Source organism: Rousettus aegyptiacus, unplaced genomic scaffold, assembly GCF_014176215.1.
Source record: "Rousettus aegyptiacus isolate mRouAeg1 unplaced genomic scaffold, mRouAeg1.p scaffold_m13_p_4, whole genome shotgun sequence".
Classification (NCBI taxonomy): Eukaryota; Metazoa; Chordata; class Mammalia; order Chiroptera; family Pteropodidae; genus Rousettus; species Rousettus aegyptiacus.
Window position 1 is genome coordinate 120,817,401 of NW_023416307.1, and position 21,625 is coordinate 120,839,025.

Genomic DNA, 21,625 nt, shown 5'->3' on the forward strand with positions numbered 1-21,625 from the left:
ATGGCCTCAAGACCCTGTATTGCCCAGCTCCTGCAGCCTCACCGCCTGCCCCATTCCCCCATGCCCAGTCTGCTTTCACTTCTGAGGCATAGCTCACTCCCTCCCAGCCCAGAGCCTTTGCACATGCTCTTCCCACTGCTCAAAGAGCCTCTTTGTCTCTCTATCCCTTTTCTAGATGCAGAATCACCATGAGTGTGACATTCTTAAGTACATTTTGACAAGTGTTTGTGTCAAACACACTGTAGGCAGGGTAATTCTTGATGAAGTGATTATGCAGAATGGTGAATAACTCTTCCTTTGATCTACGTGGTGTTTGAGTTATGGAAAATTAAATGTACATTAAAAAGTACAAAATTAGTTTGTGTTTTCATGACAGAGTTGGATTCTAATCTCAGATCAATCTAAATAGGTGTTTCACCTACAAGAATATCTGGTAGGACATTTGTCCAGAGCAGCATGGGGGCTTAACCTCTCTGGTCTCTATCTACTCAATGCCAGTCATGCCCTCATTTTTTTGTGACAACCCCAATCCCCCTTCAGGCTGCACTGCCTCTTTGAGAACCCTGGTCTGGGGTGTGGCTGTTTTTGTCTTGCGTGCCCACCAAGCTGGGCAGGGTGGTAGGTTTGTATATCAGAGCAGGAAGCTGATTGCTGAGCTTTGCTCCATTACCACTAGGGTCCACCTTCCTCTGGACATTGTATGTCAGAGATAGAAACAATCTCTGCTGAAATCAGGGGTCTGAGCTAGGCCAGAGGATATTAATATAATCAAAGTTGTCAGTCTTACTCCGGGCAAGAGTTGTCTCACATAGCCCTTGGCTCAGCCCTCTGAGGTGGCTATTCTGCTATCCCCATTTTACAGATGAAGAAGCTGAGGCTCAGAGAGGTGAGGTCGCTTATCCAAGGTTACCCAGGCTCAAAGGGATAGAGTTGAGATTTAAACATGACCATCTGGCTCCAGAGCCCATGCTCTGACTGTGACATCCTCTGCCTTCTATGGGCAGGGCACCTGGCACTTCATAAAACATCCATGCTCTGTCCTCACATTGAACCATGGGATAGCCCCATGGGGAGGGAACATTACCTTCTCTACATGAGCTTTGCCATCTCTGATAATCCACTTCCTCCTCTATAAAATGAACATCCTAATTCCCACCTCAGGTGTTGAGTTAGATAGGATAGCTACAGCACTATCATTATTCTTTTTATCCTTACAGTTGACCCTGTATCAATACAGTTGAACATCACGGATTTGAACTGTGCAGGTTCACTTATAAACTGATTTTTTTCAATAAACATACAGTCAGCTCTCTGTATCTCCAGGTTTTGCATCCACAGATTCAGCCAACCACAGATCAAAAACAGTATTTTTTAATTACAGTTGACACGCAATATTATATTAGTTTAAAGTGTACAACATAGTGATTAGACATTTATATAATTTACAAAGTGACCACCCCAATAAGTCTATCCACCTGACACCATACATAGTTATTACAATATTATAGACTGTATTCCCTATGCTGTACTTTACATACCTGTGATTTTTATAACTGGCAATTTGTACATCTTAATCCCTTCACTCTTTTCACCTATCGCACAACCTTTCTTCTGTCTGGTAACTATCAATTTGTCCTCTGTATCTATGAGTTTGTTTCTGCTTATTTCACTTAGCATAATACCCTCTAGGTCTATCCACGTTGTCATAAATGGTAAGATTTCATTCTTTTTTATGGCTGAGTAACTTTTTATTGTATATATGTACCACATCTTCTTTATCTAGTCATCTATCAATGGACACTTAGATTGTTTCCATATCTTGGCTATTGTAAATAATGCTGGAATGAACATAGGGATGCATATATCTTTTCAAATTAGTGATTTGGATTTCTAAGGTTAAATACCCAGAAGTAGAATTGCTGGGTTATATGGTAGTTCTATTTTTAATTTTCGAGGAACCTCCTTATTGTTTCTCATAGTGGCTGCACCAATTTACAGTCTTGCCAACAGTGCACGAGGGTGCCCTTTTCTCCACAGTCCCACCAACACTCACTGTTTGTTGAGTTATTGATAGCCGTCTGACAGGTGTGAGGTGATATCTCATTGTGGTTTTAATTTGCATTTTCCTGATGACTAGTGATATTGAGCATATATTCCTATGTCCATTGGCCATCTGTGTATCCTCTTTGGAGAAATGTATATTCAGGTCCTCTGCCCATTTTTTAATTGGATTTTTTGTTTTTTGGTGTTAAGTTGTATGAATTCCTTAATATTTTGGATATTAACCCCTTATCAGATATATCACTGGTGAATATCTTCTCCCATTCAGTAGGTTGTCCTTTCATTTTGTTGACGGTTTCCTTCTCTGTGCAAAAACTCTTTAGTTTGATGTAGTCCCATTCATTTATATTTTCTTTGGTTTTCCTTGCATGAGGAGACAGATCCCCAAAAAATATTACTAAGACTGATGTCAGAGAGTTTACTGTCCGTGTTTTCTCCTAGGAGTTTTATGGTTCTCGATCTTACATTTAAGCCTTTAATCCATTTCGAGTTTATTCTAGTATATGATGTAAGAGAGGGATCCACTGTCATTCTTTTGCATGTGTTTGTCCAGTTTTCCCAACACCATTTTATTGAAGAGACTGTCTTTACCCCATTGTGTATTCTTACCTCCTTTGTCTTATATTAATTGACTGTATAGGCATGGGTTTATTTATGGGTTCTCTATTTTGTTCTATTGATTTACAAGTCTGCTTTTATGCCAGTACCATGCTATTTTGATTGCTATAGCCTTGTAGTATATCAGGTAGCTTGATACTTCCAACTTTGTTTTCTCTCAAGATTGCTTTGGCTATTTGGGTCTTTTGTGGTTCCATATAAATTTTAGGATTACTTGTTACGAGTTTTGTGAAAAATACCATTGATATTTTGATAGAGATTGCATTGAGTCTGTAGATTGCTTTGGGTAGCATGAACATTTTAACAATGTTAGTGAAAACAGTATTTTTGATTCACGATTGGGAATCCACAGATGTGGAATGCCAATCGTGTCTGTTTTTCTATGCCATTTTATATAAGGAACTTTAGCATCCACAGATTTTGGTATCTGCAAGGGGTCCTGAGACCAGTCCCCACTCCAGATACATAGGGATGATCGTAGCTAAGTTTCGAGGGATTCAAGAGTTACACAGATTTTTGACCACATGGGGGTGTCTGTGCCCCTAACCCTTGCTTTGTTCAAGAGTCAACTCTATTTCCATTTTATGGATGAAGCTGACAGAGGAGCCATAGATAGAAATGAAAAGAGCCAAGTGAAAATACATTTTCTTGACTTTTTAAAATTTCAAATTGAAAGCATTTTTATTATAGAAAAAATGTGGAAATATTGACAAAAGAAAAAGTCTCCAGTTCAAATCTGACAACACTTTGGGGTTCTCTGACAGAATTTTCCATGCATATATAGCCACATGTGTATAGATGGAAATGGGAACAAATTATTCTTGATATTCTGTAGGCTACATTTTTCCATTCACAATAATGCATGAGGAGCTTTCTGCCTTAGAAACAGAGATGTCATCATGAGTTTCAATGGCTGTGTGGTATTTCACTGGATGGATATACCATAATTGATTTACTCTGTCCCACTTATTAGCCCCTAAGGTGGTCATTTTTCATATGCTACCTCACAAAATCCTCGTAGCATCTCTGCAAGATGCTTTATCTGGGCACCTTTCACATAGACAACAGTTCTGGGCCTTATCATGCCCACTACACATGACAGTTCTGTAGCTCAGAATGCAAACTGGTTCACCCAAGGTCACCTAGCCCATGGGTAGTACGACCTGGCTCTAGCCTCTTCTGCCTCGACTTCTTGTGTTGCTCTTGGCACCCAGCAAGTAAACCTGCCCTTTGGGGGGTGTGGATCAGACCAAGATCCTCCTTAGGAGCCCTTGCCATTTGGAGAAATTGCAAGTTGCAAGTGATATGTAGCCACCTCACCTTGCTCAGAAGGACCAGAGCTCACTTTCTGAGGAATGATTTTTGGAACATACCTAACTAGATGGCAGAACACTCAGTGGCATGTTACAGCACACCTGGAGGCAGCCAGGAAGGCAGTATATGCTTCTTGCAGGGTTCAGATTTTCTCCTGCTAGGAGTCCAGCACCCAAGATTTGCTACCCTTCCTCTCATGTCTCTTGGTCTGTTTCTCTGATACCCTTCCCAGTCACGGTGTCATCTCTTGGAGCTGAGATTTTAGACAACTTATAGTTCAGTCTTGTAGAGCTACAAAGCTTATAGATGAAATACAAATGAATATTTAAAAATACTAGTTAGCCCAAAAGAAGGCAAAAAAATATATAAATAAATAAGCACAAGAGAGTAAAGAAACAGACAAAGCCCAAAAAACCCAGAAGGGACAAAAAGAAAACAAATAGGAAATGGTAGACTTATACCCAACCATATCAATAATTACAGTAAATGCAAATGGATCAAATACCTCAATTAAAAAGCAGAGATAACCAGACTGAGTAAAAAAGCAAGACTCAACTCTAAGGTGTCTAAAAGAGACACATTTCACATTTAAAAATATAGATATACCATGCAGACAACAAGTATAAGGAAATTGACATGGCTATATTAGTATTAAATAGAATAGATTTAAAGTCAAAGAGTGTTACCAGAGATAAAAAGGGACACTTCATAATGTTTACAAAAAGGGCAATTCATTTGTAAGAGATACAATCCTTAAAGCATTTGTATCTAATGACAGAGATTTAAAATATATGAAGCAAAAGCTAACAGACTAAAAGAGAAAACAGACAAACCCACAATCTTTGTTGGAGTTTTAACACCCCTCTTTCACTCGTGATAGGACATCTACAGGCATACCTTAGCAATATGGCAGGGTCAGTTCCAGACGACCGCAATAAAGCAAGGACAGGCATATCTCAGAAATACTGCAGGTTCAGTTGCAGACCACTGTAACAAAGCAAGTATTGCAATCAAGTGAGTATCACGATAAAGCAAGTCATAATCTTTTTGCTGGTGGAGGGTCGTGCTTTCAGTTGGTTAAAAAAAGGCAACACCTGTGAAGTGTAATAAATCAAAGCACAGTAAAACAAGGTATGCCTGTATACAAAATGTCAATAAAGATAGATCAGGACACTATCAACCAAGTTGAACTGATTTAATTGACATTTTAAAACAACTGCAGAATACAATCCTTTTTAAATGCATATGAAACATTCACAAGATAGAACTTCAACCGAACCATTAAATAAATCTCAATAAATTTCAAAAGATTTAATTCTTACAAGGTATATTCTCTGACAACCAATGAATAAAACTGGAAATCCATAACAGAAAGATATCTAAAAAAAATCCCAAGTATATGTAAATTAAGCAACACACTTCTAAATATCCCACGTGTCAAAGAAGAAAATGTTTCAAACTGAACAGTAATGAAAAACACAACATGTCAAAATTTGTGGGATGCAATTAAAATGCTTACAGGGAAACTTAGAACTTTAAATACCTTTATAAAGAGATTTAAAGTAAAAGATTTAAGTTTATCTTTGAAGAAGCTGAAAAAAAAATACAGGCTAAATCCAAAGTAATAGAAGCAAAGAAATAATAAAAGTAGGGCATACAAATAATAGAGAAAACTTTTAAAGCCAAAATTTAACACTAGAAAATATAACAAAATTGTAACCACCTAGGAAGACTAATCAAGAAAAAAGAGAAAACACAAATTAATAATATTAGGAATGAAAGAGAAGAGATGGCTACTGATCTTACAAATATTAAAAATGAGAATGAGAATATTATAAACAACTTCAAGCTAATATATTTGAAAATGTAGATTAAATGGACAAATTCTTTTAAAAATATAATTTGTTTAAACTGACTCAAGATGAAATAGAAAAACTAAATAGCTCTATATACTTTAAAGAAATTGAATTCGTTATCAAAAACCTTCTTATCAAGAAAACTCAGGCTCTGATGGTTTCACTGGAGAGTCTATCAAACATTCAAGAATGAATCAATCTTAGAGGAGGCAAGAATTCTGAGTATCTGAGGACAATGAATGACAGCTATATAGCTATTTATAGCCCAAATTATTTTCCCCAAACAACAAGAAAAAAACAAGAAGAGAAAAACATACTCTATACAAAATTATGCCCCCTGATAACTTGAAGACAGAAAATGTTAAAGCTGCAGGTAACTATAACAAAAAGAAAAATCACCAATCCTAGTGCACAGTCTCTCCCTCTACCACTCACTCTGCAAGGCTTGGTGGTGAACAAAGACTAACTGAGAAAAACTGTGGGAGGGTAGGAGAACAGAAGACAGAGGGCTGATGAAGGGACCTAAAAGTGATTTGGAACAATTTCTAGGAGGATTAAATTCACTCTATCTGAAAATACTAGAAAGGATCCAGACAAATCCCTTAGCAAGAACTACAGAGAAGGGATTCAAAGTATATATGATTTAAAGGAGAAGGGATCATTTAAAAGGATAGGCATAATTTTAAGGAACAAAGCCTCTAGGAGAGAAAAAAAAGTCAAAAAGGATAGAGAAACGCCCTTTGACAATTAGACAGTGAAGGTAAAACCAAGAAAAGAAGATAAAATGTAAATTCCTGCAAAATAAAGGAGAACCATAAAATCTAGGTGTGAGAAAGGGAGCACATCTTCTCCCAACCATCAAAACAAAATGCTGTTAAAGTACATGGACTTTGCTATGCTGACAGAAGAGAGCACTATTAAGCTGGGGATGTTATAAAATACCCATGAAAAACAAGAGAAGAGTCAATTCCATACAGAGCTACTGCAGAAAATCAGGAATAAAAATTTCCCATATGTCAGTGAATAACCATGCTCCCCCTCTGAAAAAAGCCATGAAGTAGAAGAAAACTCTAAATCAGCACTCCAAAGAGAATTAAACATACCAGAACAAGCACCTGAGGATGTGAAAAAATGCCTTAACCAGATATTCAGAAACTAACAAAAGAGGAGAGGAGAAGAGAAAGAAATGAAAAGAGAGTTGATCGAACTCAGGAAAGAAATGAGAAAAAAAAATGAAAAAAAAATTATCTTAGAAATTAAGAATAAATGACAAGGTATCCAAAGGAGACAAGTGTCAAGAAGGTGCATTGATGAAAGGCAGGAAAACAACCAAGAGAATGAAAGCGACATAAAGAAGTAAAAATTAAGCCCCCCCCCCCAAAGAAATGGAAGACTGCAAAGGAGAAATAATATTCATGTTATCAGAATCCCTGCAGAATAAAAAACAATGGGAGAGAAATATTTATAATCCAAGAAAACTTTTCAGAAATAGAAATGGAGCTGAATGTATACATTAAAAGAATTCCTTGAGTACTAGGGAAAATTAACCCGAAATGATCAGCTCCTTCCATTTACATCCTAGTAAAGACATGAGTTTTCAAAAATAAAGATAAAATCTTGAAGGCTTCCAGGCAAAAAAGATTAAATATCTTATAGAGGCAAAAAAATTAATTCGCCACCATAATTTTCAAAACCAACATACAAAGCAAGGTAACGATAGAGCAGCATTTTTTAAAAAAAATATTCACAAAAAGAAGTGTGAATCAAAGATTTAATATCCAGCCCTTTCTTCAAACGAAGGCTTTAGAGAAACCATTTTCAGCATACTAGAGCTTAGAGACATCTTGGATGAGGAAGGACAAATTAGTAGTTACAAAATATAAGGATTTAAAGTATAGCATAGGGAATATAGTTAATATTATTATAATGGTTGTGTGTAGTGCCATATGGGTGCTAAGTAATGGGGAGGATCATTTCATAAATTATATAAGTGTCTAACCATAAAAAAAAAAGAACTTAGAGACTTCTGTACTCATTAGTTCTTGGATGGACTCTACTTGGGGGTGAGCTTCATCCAACCCACTATAACTGGGAATGACTTCAGATAAAGAACTGAGAGCACCTAAAAAATATGTGTACATTAAGACTAAAACAAAGGTTGGGAAGAGGAATAAAGACTAATGGAGAAATGCTGTTATAATACTGTATAAATGATGTATAAATACTGTTATAAAGTAGAAATCATTCAACTGAGAAGTGGAAAGAGAAGGCAAGAGGAAAATAGAAAAAGCTCATTATAGGAGCAGTAGGTGGTGGTAAAGGATACTGTGGGAGCGGGGGTCGGGGGATGGGACTGGAAAGCCTGACAGTAGAGGCTTAAATAAGAAAATAAGGGCTTAGGGCATTTTCAAAAGGTGTAAGAATAAAGCTAACCCCCAGAACAAAAACATAAACCTACCTAAGCACCAAAAATCATTTACAAATAAAATAAAGAATATGCAGAGAAACATAACAAATATAAAAAATACACATAACTATAAAATAGTTTGTCAGAGTTAAGACCAATCATATTAATAAGTGTAAGTGGGTATAACTCATCTATTAAATAGGTTTTCAGTTTGGCTTATAAAACCTGCATATATGCTATATACAAGAGACACCTGAAATAGTGATTCACAAAGACTAAAAACCAGTGGATACACAACAATAGCAATGCTGATATCAGACTTCAAGCCCAAAAGTATTAAGCATGACAAAGGGTATTTTTTAATGTTAAAAGCCACAATTCATAATGACGATATAGCACACATGAAAATATATGTACATATAACACAGCAATAATCTGTATAAAGCAAAAACTGTAGGAGATGCAAAGACTCACAGATAGAAATAAACTAACAATCAGAGAAAAATCATACTAAAAACATTTTTATTATCAATTTTAAAAATTTAAAAATGAGATTAAATCCACCATTCAAAAATACACAAGGATAACAGAGTGACCCCCAAAAAAAGCACAAGGAAAGAAGTAATAAAGATAAAAGCAGAAATTAATGACAGAAAATAGAGAAACAATAGATCTAATTAATAAAATCCTGAGTTTTTAAGAATTAAAATAGACAAATCACCAGATAATCAAGAAAAAAATGGAAGAACATGCAAATACCAGAACAGGAACTGCCAAATGTGCAATCATCACTGAAGCAGAAGTTTTCACAAATCACGAGGCTACTTTGCAAGTCTCTATGCATAGAAATTTAAAGCCTAGGTGAAATTAGCATTTTCCTAGAGAAATACAGGCTGTTAAAATTGACCCCATTTGATTTGGAAAGTTTAAACAGGCCAATTTCCATAAAAGAAAGAGACAAATGTATTGAGAACTACTCCACAAAAAACACCAGGCCCAGATGGTTTCACAAAGGAATGAATTCTACCAAACTTTCAAGGTCCAGATAGTACCAGTGCTCTATAAATTATTTCAGAGCATTGAAGAAGAAAAACTCCCTAACTCTTCACATGAAACATGTATAATATTAATATCTAAACCAAATAAAGACAATTTGAAGAAAGAAAACTACAGACCAGTATCACTCATGCATATTGATATAAAAATACTAAATAAAATATTAGCAAACAGAATCCAAAATCACATTGAGTAAGGTAGCATGACCAAGTAAAATTTTTTCTAGGAATAATGCAAGGTTGGTTAATGCTAGGAAATCCACTAATATCGTATAGCATATTAATAGATCTAACAGAAAAAGTCAGAAAATTATCTCTATAGATGTTGAAAAAGCCTTTGACAAAATTTAACACCCATTCATGATTTTTTTAAAATCAACAAATTAGAAATTTAGGAGTATTATATTATTTTTCAGCTTTATTGAGGTATAACTGACAAATAAAATTGTAAGATATTTAAAGTGTACAAAACTTCACATATTGGGATGGGGAAGAGTGAGAACATTTAAGTTACTCTCTTAACACATTTTAATTATATGATAGAGTTTTATCAACTATAGTTACCATGTTATACATTAGATCTTCAGACCTTGCTCATCTTATAGCTGAAAGTTTATACCCTTTTACCAACCATTCTCTATCCTCCCCACCCCCCACCCCAGCCCCTGGCAAACACTTTTCTACTATCTGTTTTTATGAGTTTGATTTTTTCTTTAGATTCCACCTATAAGTGACAGTACTATGTGGTGTGTCTTTCTCTGTCTGGCTTATTGCACCTAGCATAATTTTCCTCCATCCATATTGTTACATATGACAGGATTTCTTTCTTTCTTATGGCTAAATAATATTGCATTGCACATATATAGCACATCCTCTTTGTTCATTCATGTCGATGAACACTGACATTATTTTCATATCTTGGCTATTATAAATAATTTTTTACTAATTTTTGTGGATATTATTTATTTAAATTACAACTGTATATATGTATAAACATTTAAAAAGCAAGTATCTATAGTATCCTACCCATCATGTAAAAAAAAAAGGAAGATATAAGAAAATATATCTGTTCATTTGTACAAAAGAAATATAGAAAGGATAAACTAGACACTAAAAAGAATGGCTATTTACAGGGAGTGAGTGGAAAAGGGGTAGAAAGAAGGGAGGAATTAGGAATGAGGTAGTAAGTATGAGAAGGAAGCAACAGCACTGAATGTACCTGTATTTTATTATTTTATTTTATTTGTATTTAGGTCTGACTCTTAGAACCAGGGTAATGTTTCACATACCACCCAAAATAAGTAGTTATTTTTTGTGGGTGTAACCCAAAGGGAGTACAACAGTAACAGATGAATTTGACTATATTATAAATGAATAATGTAACCACACCTAAGGGAATGGGGGAGAAGAGAACTAAAGTAAATTTCAGGGAAACAGTATTTTGGCTGGATATTATAAGGCTAAGAACAGCAATAACTACTGTATTCTTGTTATTAGTACAGAGGTATGGGTTAGCGATTCTGTAAGTATTGTTTGTGTATGTTAGGATTGAACAAACCAGTCAATATAGATAGAGACAGATTTTTCACTGAGAAAGAAGTTACAAATAAGGAAAGTAGAGAAGCTAAAATGAACTATATTAAAATTGGAGGTATCAGTATAGGCTCGCAGTTTTAATATATATACACAGATAGATATAGAAATGTATGTGTGGGTAAATATGCATACACATATTTCCTACTTTGTGTGCTGAGAGGGTCTATGAGCAATGATACTCCAGTAGCAATGAACACATTTAGTGGCCAGATCTTGGTTTCCGAGTACCATTCTCCAATAAAAAGAACCAGAGCTCCTTGGATAAGCAGTCGAATGCTGGGGCAGGACAAGATGAAGCTAGAATATTTGGGGTACCAAAAAATGACATATTCAAAAAAAAAGATGGAGGCATGTCAAAAGAACACAAGAATCAACCTGAAGAAGTTCCCAATGGCCAAACCTGGAACAATTAGAATAGCAAAATAAATGGTAATATTGGATTATGGTGCACAGAATAAAACCATGAGTCCATACTGAAATAAATACAAACTTAGTAAGTAAATAAATAAATGGGTGTGAAGGGATAGCTCTTTCTTACAGAAGAATTCTAATTAATAAATCTAGAAGAAATGAAGAAAATATAGACCTATTAGGGAAACACCACAGAATTGTTGCAGGCAAGATTTACCCATGGATGCTAAAAATCAATGGGTAAAAGTTTGACTTGAAACAGGATATTTTCATAATTTCAAAATACCCTCCTCAAGATATTTATCAATTACAAAGGGAAAAAACAGTAAATATATAGTGGAGAAAACTGATAGGCACCAACTTAACCAGGCGATCAAGGTAAACATCACCAGCACTAAGGTTTACTGACATCATATACCTCCCAATATGAGGATACATGGAGAGGGATACACGTCTATGGTTTTCTTGTCCCCCCAAATTGCATAACCTCTGTTTAATCATGAGGAAACATCAATGATTCCACATCGAGAAACATTCTGTAAAATAATGACCAGTGCTCATCAAAAACGTCAAGGTTATGAAAAATAAGATTGAGGAACTGTCACAGATTGGAGGATACTAAAGAGATACAACCAAGACATGCAATGTGGAATTCTACCTTGGGTACCAGAACAGAAAAAAAATGACTAAGGAGAAAAATTAGAAGAATATAATTAAGGTCTATATCTTAATAGTATTGTACTAATGTTAATTTCCTGGCTATTAAATATTGAGTGTTTTCCCCTAAAATCAGAAACAAAACAAGCATGTATGCTGTTCCTCTTCTATTCCATGTAGTCTTTCCTCTCTAGGATCTCCAGAGTGCAGTAAGGCAAGAAAAATAAATAAAAAGCATTACAATTAGAAAGGAAGAATAAAAACTGTGTTTATTCATAAACATGATTGACCAAACAGAGCATCACAAGGAACCTACAGAAAAAATTAATTAGTGAACTTAGGTCACAGGATAAAGACAATAAACAAAAAGCTATTGTTTATTTTATATGCCGGCAACAAACAATTGGAAAATTTTCATTTTCTACTCTTCACAAGATACAATTAAGAAAATGAAAACACAAGCCACAGAGCAGGAGAAAATAGTTGTTAACCCTTCTCTGATAGAGGATTTATATCTCAAATATAAAAAATTCTCACGACTAAATAAAAAGGAGATATTTCAATAAAAAAATGGGCAGTTTCCACAAGCCCTTCACAAAAGATGGTATATGAATGGGCAATAAAGACATGTGAAAATACTTTACATCATTAATTATCAGGGAAATGAAGATTAAAACTATAATGATATATAACACCTCATACCCACTATAAAGACTAAATTTAAAAGAATGACAATATCAATTGTTAGCAAGGTTGTGGAGCCTCTGGAGCTCAAACATTGCTGGTAAAATGTAAAACGGCATAGCAATTTGAAAATGGGTTTGGCATGTTTTAGGAAGTTAAACATATGATTGCCATATAACTCAGCAATTCTACTCCTAATCAAGATGGGCAAAGTTACTCTAAAATGAAAAAAAAAAAAAAAGAAAGAAAGAAAAAAGAAAACAGATTAATGTTTGCCCAGGGCAAAGATAGAGAATGAGGGTGGAAAGATGGCAGAGGGGCCCGGGGCAATGGGAGTGTGCTATATTGTGATTGTAGTGTGTTATCTGGGTGCATACTCTTTTAAAACTCATCGAACTTTACCCTTTAAATGAGTGCTTATCGTATGTAGGTAAATTATACTTTTATAAAAAAACTGCTTTTAAGGTAAGAAAATAATCATAGCTAATGTTTTTTAACATATACATTTTTAAGTACTTTCCATATTTTGCTTTACCTCACTGACCTCTCAAGTTCACCTTATTAGGTAAGACTTTGTTATCCCCATTTTTTCAGCTGAGATATAGCTCACTGTAAAGAACAAGGATTTGAACCCAGGCCATCTGGCTGCAGAGCCTGTGCCCTTGACTACTGTGCTACAGGGCTGGAACATTAGGTATCTCTCCCCTGACATTAATAAAGCTCAAGCTGAGGACATGCTCACCAAGCCTTCTATTTGGAGCAGCCAAAAGAAGTGAGTGTGGACCTGGGAAATGAGGGGAGGAACCCCAAAGAAGAGGCAGCCTGGGTGGAACAGCATTTGTCCAAGCCCAGACTTCTGACTACCTGCACTGGAATCATGGGGTGCCTGATCCCTGCCTTACCACAGACTGGCTGAAGCAGAATCTCTCATTTGGGCCTGAGAACATGCATTTTAATAAGACCCTCCCCACCCCACCCTCATCCCCACCCAGTGAGAACTCTAGAGACAGGTCTGTACAGTGGAAGGTCTGTTTGTTGCACCAACCTGGGTTTGAATCCTGACCCTTCCAGACCCCAGCTTACCAGTCTATGCCTCTGCTTTCTCATCTGCAAAATGGCCATCATAATAGTACCAACAGCATACATAGGGTTGCTGGGAGATTTAAGTGATTTGAATGAGAATTAAAGCTCCTGGCACAGAGTAAGCACTCAATATACAATGTATTAAAATAACAATTGAATGAAGGTCTGAACTCCACCCAACACCTTTCTCTCTCCTTCCTCTCCAGGCCCAGGCCTGGCCTTTATTGCCTACCCCAAGGCTGTCACCATGATGCCTCTGTCCCCACTGTGGGCCACCTTGTTCTTCATGATGCTCATCTTCCTGGGCCTGGACAGCCAGGTAAGGGGCTAAAGGAAGGGGAAGCCCAGGCTGGGAGGGCAGTGAGGCCAGATACTGCTCTTTGGAGTGGTTCTAGGGCCTAACTGCCACCTCCTAGCCCTGGTCATCAGGGCCCTGCCCACTGTCCCCACCCTGCTCTCCTGCCAGCACACCTGCCTGTCCCCTTGGTAATCTCCTCAATCACCCCCAAACGTAGCTGCTCTGGTCTCTCCAAGTCTTCCCAAACAGTTTTCCTTACCTTGAATTCTCAACTCCCAGTTCAAGTTTTTAAAACATTGCTCCATACTTTCATTCTGCCGAACCACTTCTACCTAACCATCCCACCTGACAAAACAGGAGAAATTCTCAGGCAGTGGGCCATGGTTAGTGGTATCTGAGGGCCCCACCAGCATGTGTCCTTGTCCCAGCCAAATCATTGAGGACACAAAGACATAAGAAAGCAACTTTTTCTTTCTTCTTCTGTTTTCCTTTTGAGACAACCATGACATGCCCCAGGCAGCCACATGGGTCCCAAGAACCACCACCTGCTCCTGTTCCCCCAACATCCCGCCTGCCTGCCTCTGTTCTCAGTTGCCTATAGGGCTCTCTTGTACTTGGCAGCCTGCCTTCCTCAGTGAAGGGTGTATAGTTAGAACTAGCAATTTACCCTTTATCTCCACATGAATGCATGCACTTACATCCTCTCACACTGTAAAACACCCCAGCCTGCCCTCCCAATCCTCTCCCTGGTTTTTCAGCCAGAATCCATTGGCCTCTAGTCGCTCTTCACTCCCAGAAACCTGCCCTTTGCCCTGCTACTCCATTGCAGCTGGTTCCCCTGTTTGCCCCAGAGAATGTCCTCCAGCCAAAGCCCATGGCCCTGCTATCAGACTGGGGTCTATTGGCAGAGTGCTGCCCCACACCCATGATGTTGTGCAAGTCACTTAGCACCCAAGGCCAGTGGCCAGCGTGTGTGTCAATCCAGCCAGGTCCAATCTCTTCCCCTGGATGGTTTCTCAGAAACTGCTAAGCTGAGCTGCTGAAGCACCGGGTGTTGCTGCTGATAATCTTCCCTTCCATTGTCATTCATAATCTTCCTTTCCATTGTCACTCATCTTCTCTTCTATTGTGGCTGATAATCTTCCCTTTCGTTGTTGCAGTGGAGGCCTCAGGAGAGGTCTCAGTTTGTGACAGTGACATGCCTGCCTGGGCAGAAGAAGGTGGGGGGGCGGGGTCTCAGCTCTTGGCTGAGCCATCCAGCACTTGGGTGGAAATACTTTGTTTGCAAAGGGGGTTAAAGGTCTGGCATGGAGGGCGGATGGCTACTCTGTTCACTCCCACGCATGCTTTGTTAGCTTTGGGCCTGGGCTCTGTCCTCAGCTTTTTGTCACAATAACCATGCAGGCTGGGGGCTCCTTTTGTTATCCTCTTTTTGCAGATGAAGAAACTGAGGCTCAGAGATGCCGAGTAACTTGCAGGGAACTACACCCAGGTCTGTGTGCGTCTTAGTCCACATGCTCTGATGTTTCGTTAGGTTCTGTCCTGGATGAGCACAGCCAGCCTCGCTGTAGAGGCAAGGCAGCCTGGAGGTGAGAAGCCTGGGCTTCGGAGCCAGACAGGGCTGGGTTGGAGTCCCAGGCCCACGACTCTTGCCAGCTGTGTGACTCTGGGCTAGTCACTTTCCTTCTCTGTGCTATAGTGCCTTTACACAATAAGAGTGGAAACACCTTTCCTGATGTGGTAGAATGAATCAGAAAGGATTTGGGGCCAAGAAATAGCTCCAGGGATAGAGAGTGCCTCACATGGTAACCCTGAAAAGAATCCTTTACTCTTCCCTCCTGGCAGTGCAGCTCATTGGGTAAAGCCCAGCCTTTGGAACAAGATTGCCTGGATCAAATCCAGGCTCTATCGCCTAACACCTCTGTGATCTTGGCAAATTGCTTATACCCCTATGCTTCTATGTCTTCAGGTACAAAACAAGGATAATAATAGTATTCACCACATAGAAATTAAATAAATTAATATCTGTTCACTGCTTTAAACAGAGCCTGGCACACAACGAGCACCATATGTTTGCCATTATTATTGTTATTAATCACGCATTTTCTCCGGATCTCCTCTGTGCCACTGGAAATGAGTGTAGAGAGATAGATATAAGCAAGCATGGGCCCCACAGTTAGGTAAGGGTTGTGGCCTAGGCCTAAAGGAGAGGGAAGGACTTTTCTGCCCAAACTGAGCGCAAGGAGGAAGGTCAGGAAAAGGTACATGCAGGAAATCTGGCCACAGTGCCGGGAGAGCCCAGGGAGGGGTGATTCGTATGCTGGAATAGCTGGGCCAGGTGAGTAGGAATGGAACATCCTGCGTACCTGGCCCTGTCTCAGCATAGCAGGATCCAGATGGTTAGTGGCTCAAACTCTGCCATCGGAGCCTGCACAGTGTGCCCAGGCCCAGAGACTCACACAGTGGCAACACAGGGGTGGGAGCTGCGCACTTCTGCTTGCCTCCACCTGGCAGAGCAAAAGGCACCAGGAGCTAAGGGCACGGGGCCATCATAGTCCTGGGGAAGGAACAAATCAAGTCCTGCCCATAGAGGCTGACCAGATCTTGTTCCCCTCAGTGCTCAGGACTGCTGTCTTGCCTCCGAGGCAGGGGCTACATCTCATTTAAGTCATGAACCCCAGAACAGAGCCCAGCTTGTGACAGGCAGCATGGTAGAGAAGAAGAATCAGTTTTAGAGTCAAGAGATCCCGGTTCAGGTCCAGACTCTGCCACTTCTTTGCTGAGTGAACTTGGGCAGGTCACTTTGCCTCTCTGAGCCTCAGTGTTCTCATCTGTTACGTGGGCACGCTGGAGCTCTGTAAGTGCTGGGATTGTTATTCTTGGGCCCTCTGTCAGTGTGAGTGACTGAGAGAATGAAGATAAGCCCAGTGGGAAGGGAGCTGAGTGAGGGTTTAGGCCTGCTGTGCTTGCCAGAGCCAGAGCCACTAAGGTTGCCTTTTTCTTGGGCTTCACATCATCATATCTACCATGTCCAGTTTGTGTGCGTGGAAAGCCTCGTGACTGCTGTGGTGGACATGTACCCCAAGGTCTTTCGGAGGGGCTATCGGCGGGAGCTGCTCATCCTGGCCCTGTCGATCGTCTCCTATTTTCTGGGCCTCGTGATGTTAACAGAGGTGAGTGGTGTGGACAGAGAAAGCAACATGGACTGCACAGCACAGGGCGAAGTGCCTGGGCATTGGGTTAGGAAGGTCTGATGCCATATCCCACCTCTGAAGTAGACTAGCTATGAGAGCTTGGCCAGGTCTAGTACCTTCTCTGTGACTCAGTTTTTTCATCTTCCTAATGGGAAAGAATGAGAATCTCGTGAAAATTCTCATTAAGCACCTAGCACAATGTCTTGCAAGTATAAATGCTCAGCTAAAGGTCACTGCTGGCATTATCAGAGGGCAATGAGGCTCACAGAGGAAATGCTGGGTTTATCTGGTATTCTGGAGGCCTGGACCACCCCTAACAGTAACTTTTGGCTGAAGGGGACAGTGCCACCTGTGGGTACATCAGCTAGGCACTTTTATTGGCTTCAAGTTCAGGACGGGCTTTTCCGGAGCATCTACTATGAATAGACACATGTGATGATATTTGGCACTTTCAGGCACTGTGTTCTAGCTTCAGCCCCCCTGTGTACCCATCTTCATATCCCCGTTGGACCTGTGGGTGAGGAAGGGTTCATCATGATCTGCATAAAATCATGTTTCTCTTCCCTCTTGCAGCCGTTCTAATACTTTCTCAAGTACTTTGGGAAGGCAACATTAGGTATCTTTCTCCCTACACTCAAAAAATTAATTTGAAAAGCAGAAAAAAAAATAGCTGTTGCCTAGAGACAAGAAGAGGTTTATAGGAAACATGGAAAGAAATGAGAACTCAGAATCAGTCAAAGCAGCTGCTGTGGTTGGCCCATTGAACCTCCTCATTCTCTACTTCTCAGCCAAATGCCGCCGCCTCCCAGAAGCCTCCTCTGCTTTTCTTCCCCACAGCACTTTGTTCCAATCAAGCTCAGCCCAACCTCCTTTCCACTGTTACAATGACCCATCTATTCACCTTTCTCCTTCACCGGACCCTGAGGTCCACGGAAAGAACTTGCTTGGCTCTGTGCCCTTGAGCCCTGGCGCACAGTGGGCATTTGGTATATGGTGGCTGGTGTTATTACTGCTCCTAGTCATTGTCACATTAATGAGAGCGATAATCAGTGTTTGAGCAAATGAATGGTGCGGCACTTCCTGTTTCCACCCCGCCTCTCCCCAGGCAGGGAAACCAGGGCCGTAGTGAGCAGGGCCTCATTAAGTGCTGATTAATTATGCAAAGTAGAGTCTTTTGTCACACACAAATTGCGGGGTTAACCTGAAGTGTTAAAGAGGCTGACAGGGACAGAGCTACAAGAACAAGCATGGGCATGGGCAGCACGGGCTTGGAGCAGGCAGGTGGAAGCCCCTAGCGGACTACCAGCCCTGGGTGCTACCAGCCAGAGAGCCTTCATGCCAACCTCCACCTGAAGCCTCGGGTCTGACCAAGGGTGCCTCTCAGCCTCTGGGCCCAGCAAGGAGCCAACACTTGGCTGCTGAGACTGTGAACCAGCAAATGCTTGGGCTTTACATGCCAACCTTCTGGCTCCATGAAGGAATATCTGTGAGCAATCACACATTCAAATTGCCAAATGGGCCATGTCGTCCTCGGCCTTCACAGTAATTGCTGGCAGGATTTTCTCCCTCATTTATAGACATTTAAAGCTCAGCTCTAGGGAAAAAATAGGCCACAAATTTCTCATTTTCCACCAAGGCAGTGTAGTGGGTGGTTAAGGGCATGGGCTCTGCAGCCAGGGCCACCTGGTTTAGTTCTCAGCCCGGACACTGGTTAGTTAGATGACTTTTGACAATGTTCTCACTGCTCCATGCCTCGGTTTCTGCATATGAATGTTGGGGATAACAATAGTGCCTGCCTTGTAATTGGACAGCTAAGTGCAAACCTTCTGGGCCTCTCACTGAAGTAAATCTCACAGATCTGTATATTATAGAGCTGTCATTCCTGCATCCCATAAAGATTGACTACGCACCTACTATATGCCAAGCCCTGGGCCAAAATGAGGACACAGCTGTGCACAAGCCAGTTAGAGTCCCTCCCCCATGGTCTTTCACGCCACAACATTCAGTTTGCACTTAACAGGGACCTACTGCAAGCCAGGCCCTGCAGCAAGGGCTGGGGACACAAAGAGGGCTGGCGTATGGGCCTTCCCAGCAGTAATTCAGCACTAACTGAGCAACTAAGAAGGAAACACTTTATTAAAACTGTGCGTTCATAAAATATGCCGTGGAGGCCCAAAGAACGAATGAGGCTGTCGGGGAGGGCTGGAGGAGGTGGCATTTGAACTGCACTTTGGAGGAACTTACAAGTGAACAAGAAGAGCATGTATAGACACAAAGGGGTGAGACCGTCCTACGTCCATCCAGGAGGGAGCATGTTGAGTGTGGCTGGTGGGAAGGGGAGATGAGGCCAAGTGGAGAGGGTGGCCCTGACAGGCAGGCCGACGGAAGACAGTGGGTAACATTGAACTGCAGAGTTATGTGGTTGAATTTGCACATTAGAAAGGTCCCTGTGAAAGCCAGTGTGCAGAGGGTCAGGGTGAGGTGGAGGGAAGGAGGCCAGTGGGGAGGCTGTTGGAGTCATCCAGGTGCTGAGGCTGCCCAACCTCTGTCTCTGGTTTTCTGTGTCATTTCTGGCATGTGGAAGCAAAAACAAGACTGACCTTTACAATCCCAGCACCCCCCAGGGGATAGTTTCTTAGGAATGCCCAGGTACAGAGGACATTAGGGACAAGCAGTCTGCCCTGGTGGAAGTGACTCCTGGCTGATGGTAGGCACGGGGCAGCGCAGAGGGCCCTTTCCAAAGCCAGCTGGCTAACCCTGCTTCCTCATGTCTCTGTCCATCCCTCTGTCCATGTGTCTGTCCTCCTCCCGCCCCACAGGGCGGCATGTACATCTTCCAGCTCTTCGACTCCTATGCCGCCAGTGGGATGTGCCTTCTCTTCGTGGCCATCTTTGAGTGCATCTGCATCGGCTGGGTGTACGGTGAGTAGAAGCCACACCCGTCCACACTGCAGTGGCCGGTATCAGTGCCCAGAATGTGGGTGCCCCAGGCAAGGATGGGCTCAGGTTCTCTGTGGCCTTTCTCCATCGGTGTCAACCTCGTCCTCCTTCCTCTCAGAGACTCCTTGGGCCAGTCCTTCTGCCCCTGAAACTCAGTTTTTCCATCTGTAAAATGCGGTCATCGTCACCATGTCTCCAAGGATGTAGGGAAAGCAGCCAGCAGAGTACCTGGCCCTCAGACAACACCTGCCTTCTGGTCCTCCTCTTTCTCCAATGACTCAAGTTCCATGAGGGTTGCTGAGTTCGATGATGTTGGATATTCCCACTGTGAACTTGGCTCAGAAATAGACACCCCTGCAGGCTACTCTGTTCATTAGCAACCCAGCCAGGCTCTGGCCTTTAGAGCCCTCGCCTCCATGCAAGTCAGCCAGCCCCTTGCCCTGCATTTCAACGGACCACTTTCCACCTTCCTCCCACAAACTCCACTACTCCCTGGGCCTCACTGTCCAAGGTCTGGAAGGGTCTTCCCAAGATCAACAAGAATCCCTCTTCCTACAGTTTACCCTCAAACCTTACGCAGGTATAACTCATGGTAGTTTTAAGCAGTAGTGAATAAGGTCCTTGCCACAATTTGTCTGCGTCCAGCCAGGGAAAGCAAGTGCTCATAGCCTTCCCTCTGAGTCTTGTACAAAATTCTCTGGGGTATGTGTGCCTGTCTGTTTTATTCTGGACAGGAAGCAACCGCTTCTATGATAACATCGAAGACATGATTGGCTACCGACCATTGTCGCTCATTAAATGGTGCTGGAAGGTTGTGACCCCCGGGATCTGTGCGGTAAGGGCCCACCCCCCACCCACTTTTCTACTGCAGAGCCCGAGGCCTGGCAGAGCTGGAAATGAGGAGCTGGCTTCTGCCTGAGTGACCTGACCTTCTGTGCGCTCAGAAAGTCCAAAGCACCTGATTCCTTCCTAAGTTGGAGTTGTGGGGACAGTCTCTAGGCTTGGCCAGGGAGGGGCCCCCCTGAGATCCCGGCTCTGCTACCAGCTCGCTGTATGACCATAAGCAAGTCACTACCCTTCTTGGAGCCTCAGATTCTATACCTGCAAACTGGGTAGCTGGGACCCACCCCCGTGGGGGCGAGGACCACATGAGAGACAACATTTGGCTTTGTTGTTAACTGCAAAAGCAGCAGAACTGAGGGTAAAGTTAGGGCTCATGCTGTGCCCTCTCTGTGACCAGACTGCAGAGAGGCATTCGTGAGTAGGTGTTTAATAAAAAAAAAACAGCCCACCGCTATTCACCCAGTTCTTGGCAAGGCAAGTATCTCAGAGTATCTTCATTAACCATCATAGTTCTGAAAGGTAACTTTGAAACCAGCCCCAAGAAATAGCCAGGGAAAAATAAAACTTTCTGACTGGGCAGAAGCAGAGGCCAAGGCTCCTGGGGTGTA

General features: G+C 41.3%; 1 protein-coding gene across 2 annotated transcripts in view; it reads left to right on the forward strand.

Annotated features, from left to right (window-relative positions):
* The window catches only part of SLC6A11 (solute carrier family 6 member 11), a 126,269-nt gene that overhangs the window by 97,950 nt on the left and 6,694 nt on the right, over window positions 1-21,625 (forward strand). For both annotated transcript variants that reach the window (XM_016121381.2, XM_016121380.2), the window contains exons 9-12: window positions 13,949-14,061; window positions 17,076-17,213; window positions 20,054-20,156; window positions 20,909-21,009. In XM_016121381.2, coding sequence (XP_015976867.1) covers window positions 13,949-14,061; window positions 17,076-17,213; window positions 20,054-20,156; window positions 20,909-21,009 — 455 coding nt within the window. The remainder of the gene's footprint in view (window positions 1-13,948; window positions 14,062-17,075; window positions 17,214-20,053; window positions 20,157-20,908; window positions 21,010-21,625) is intronic.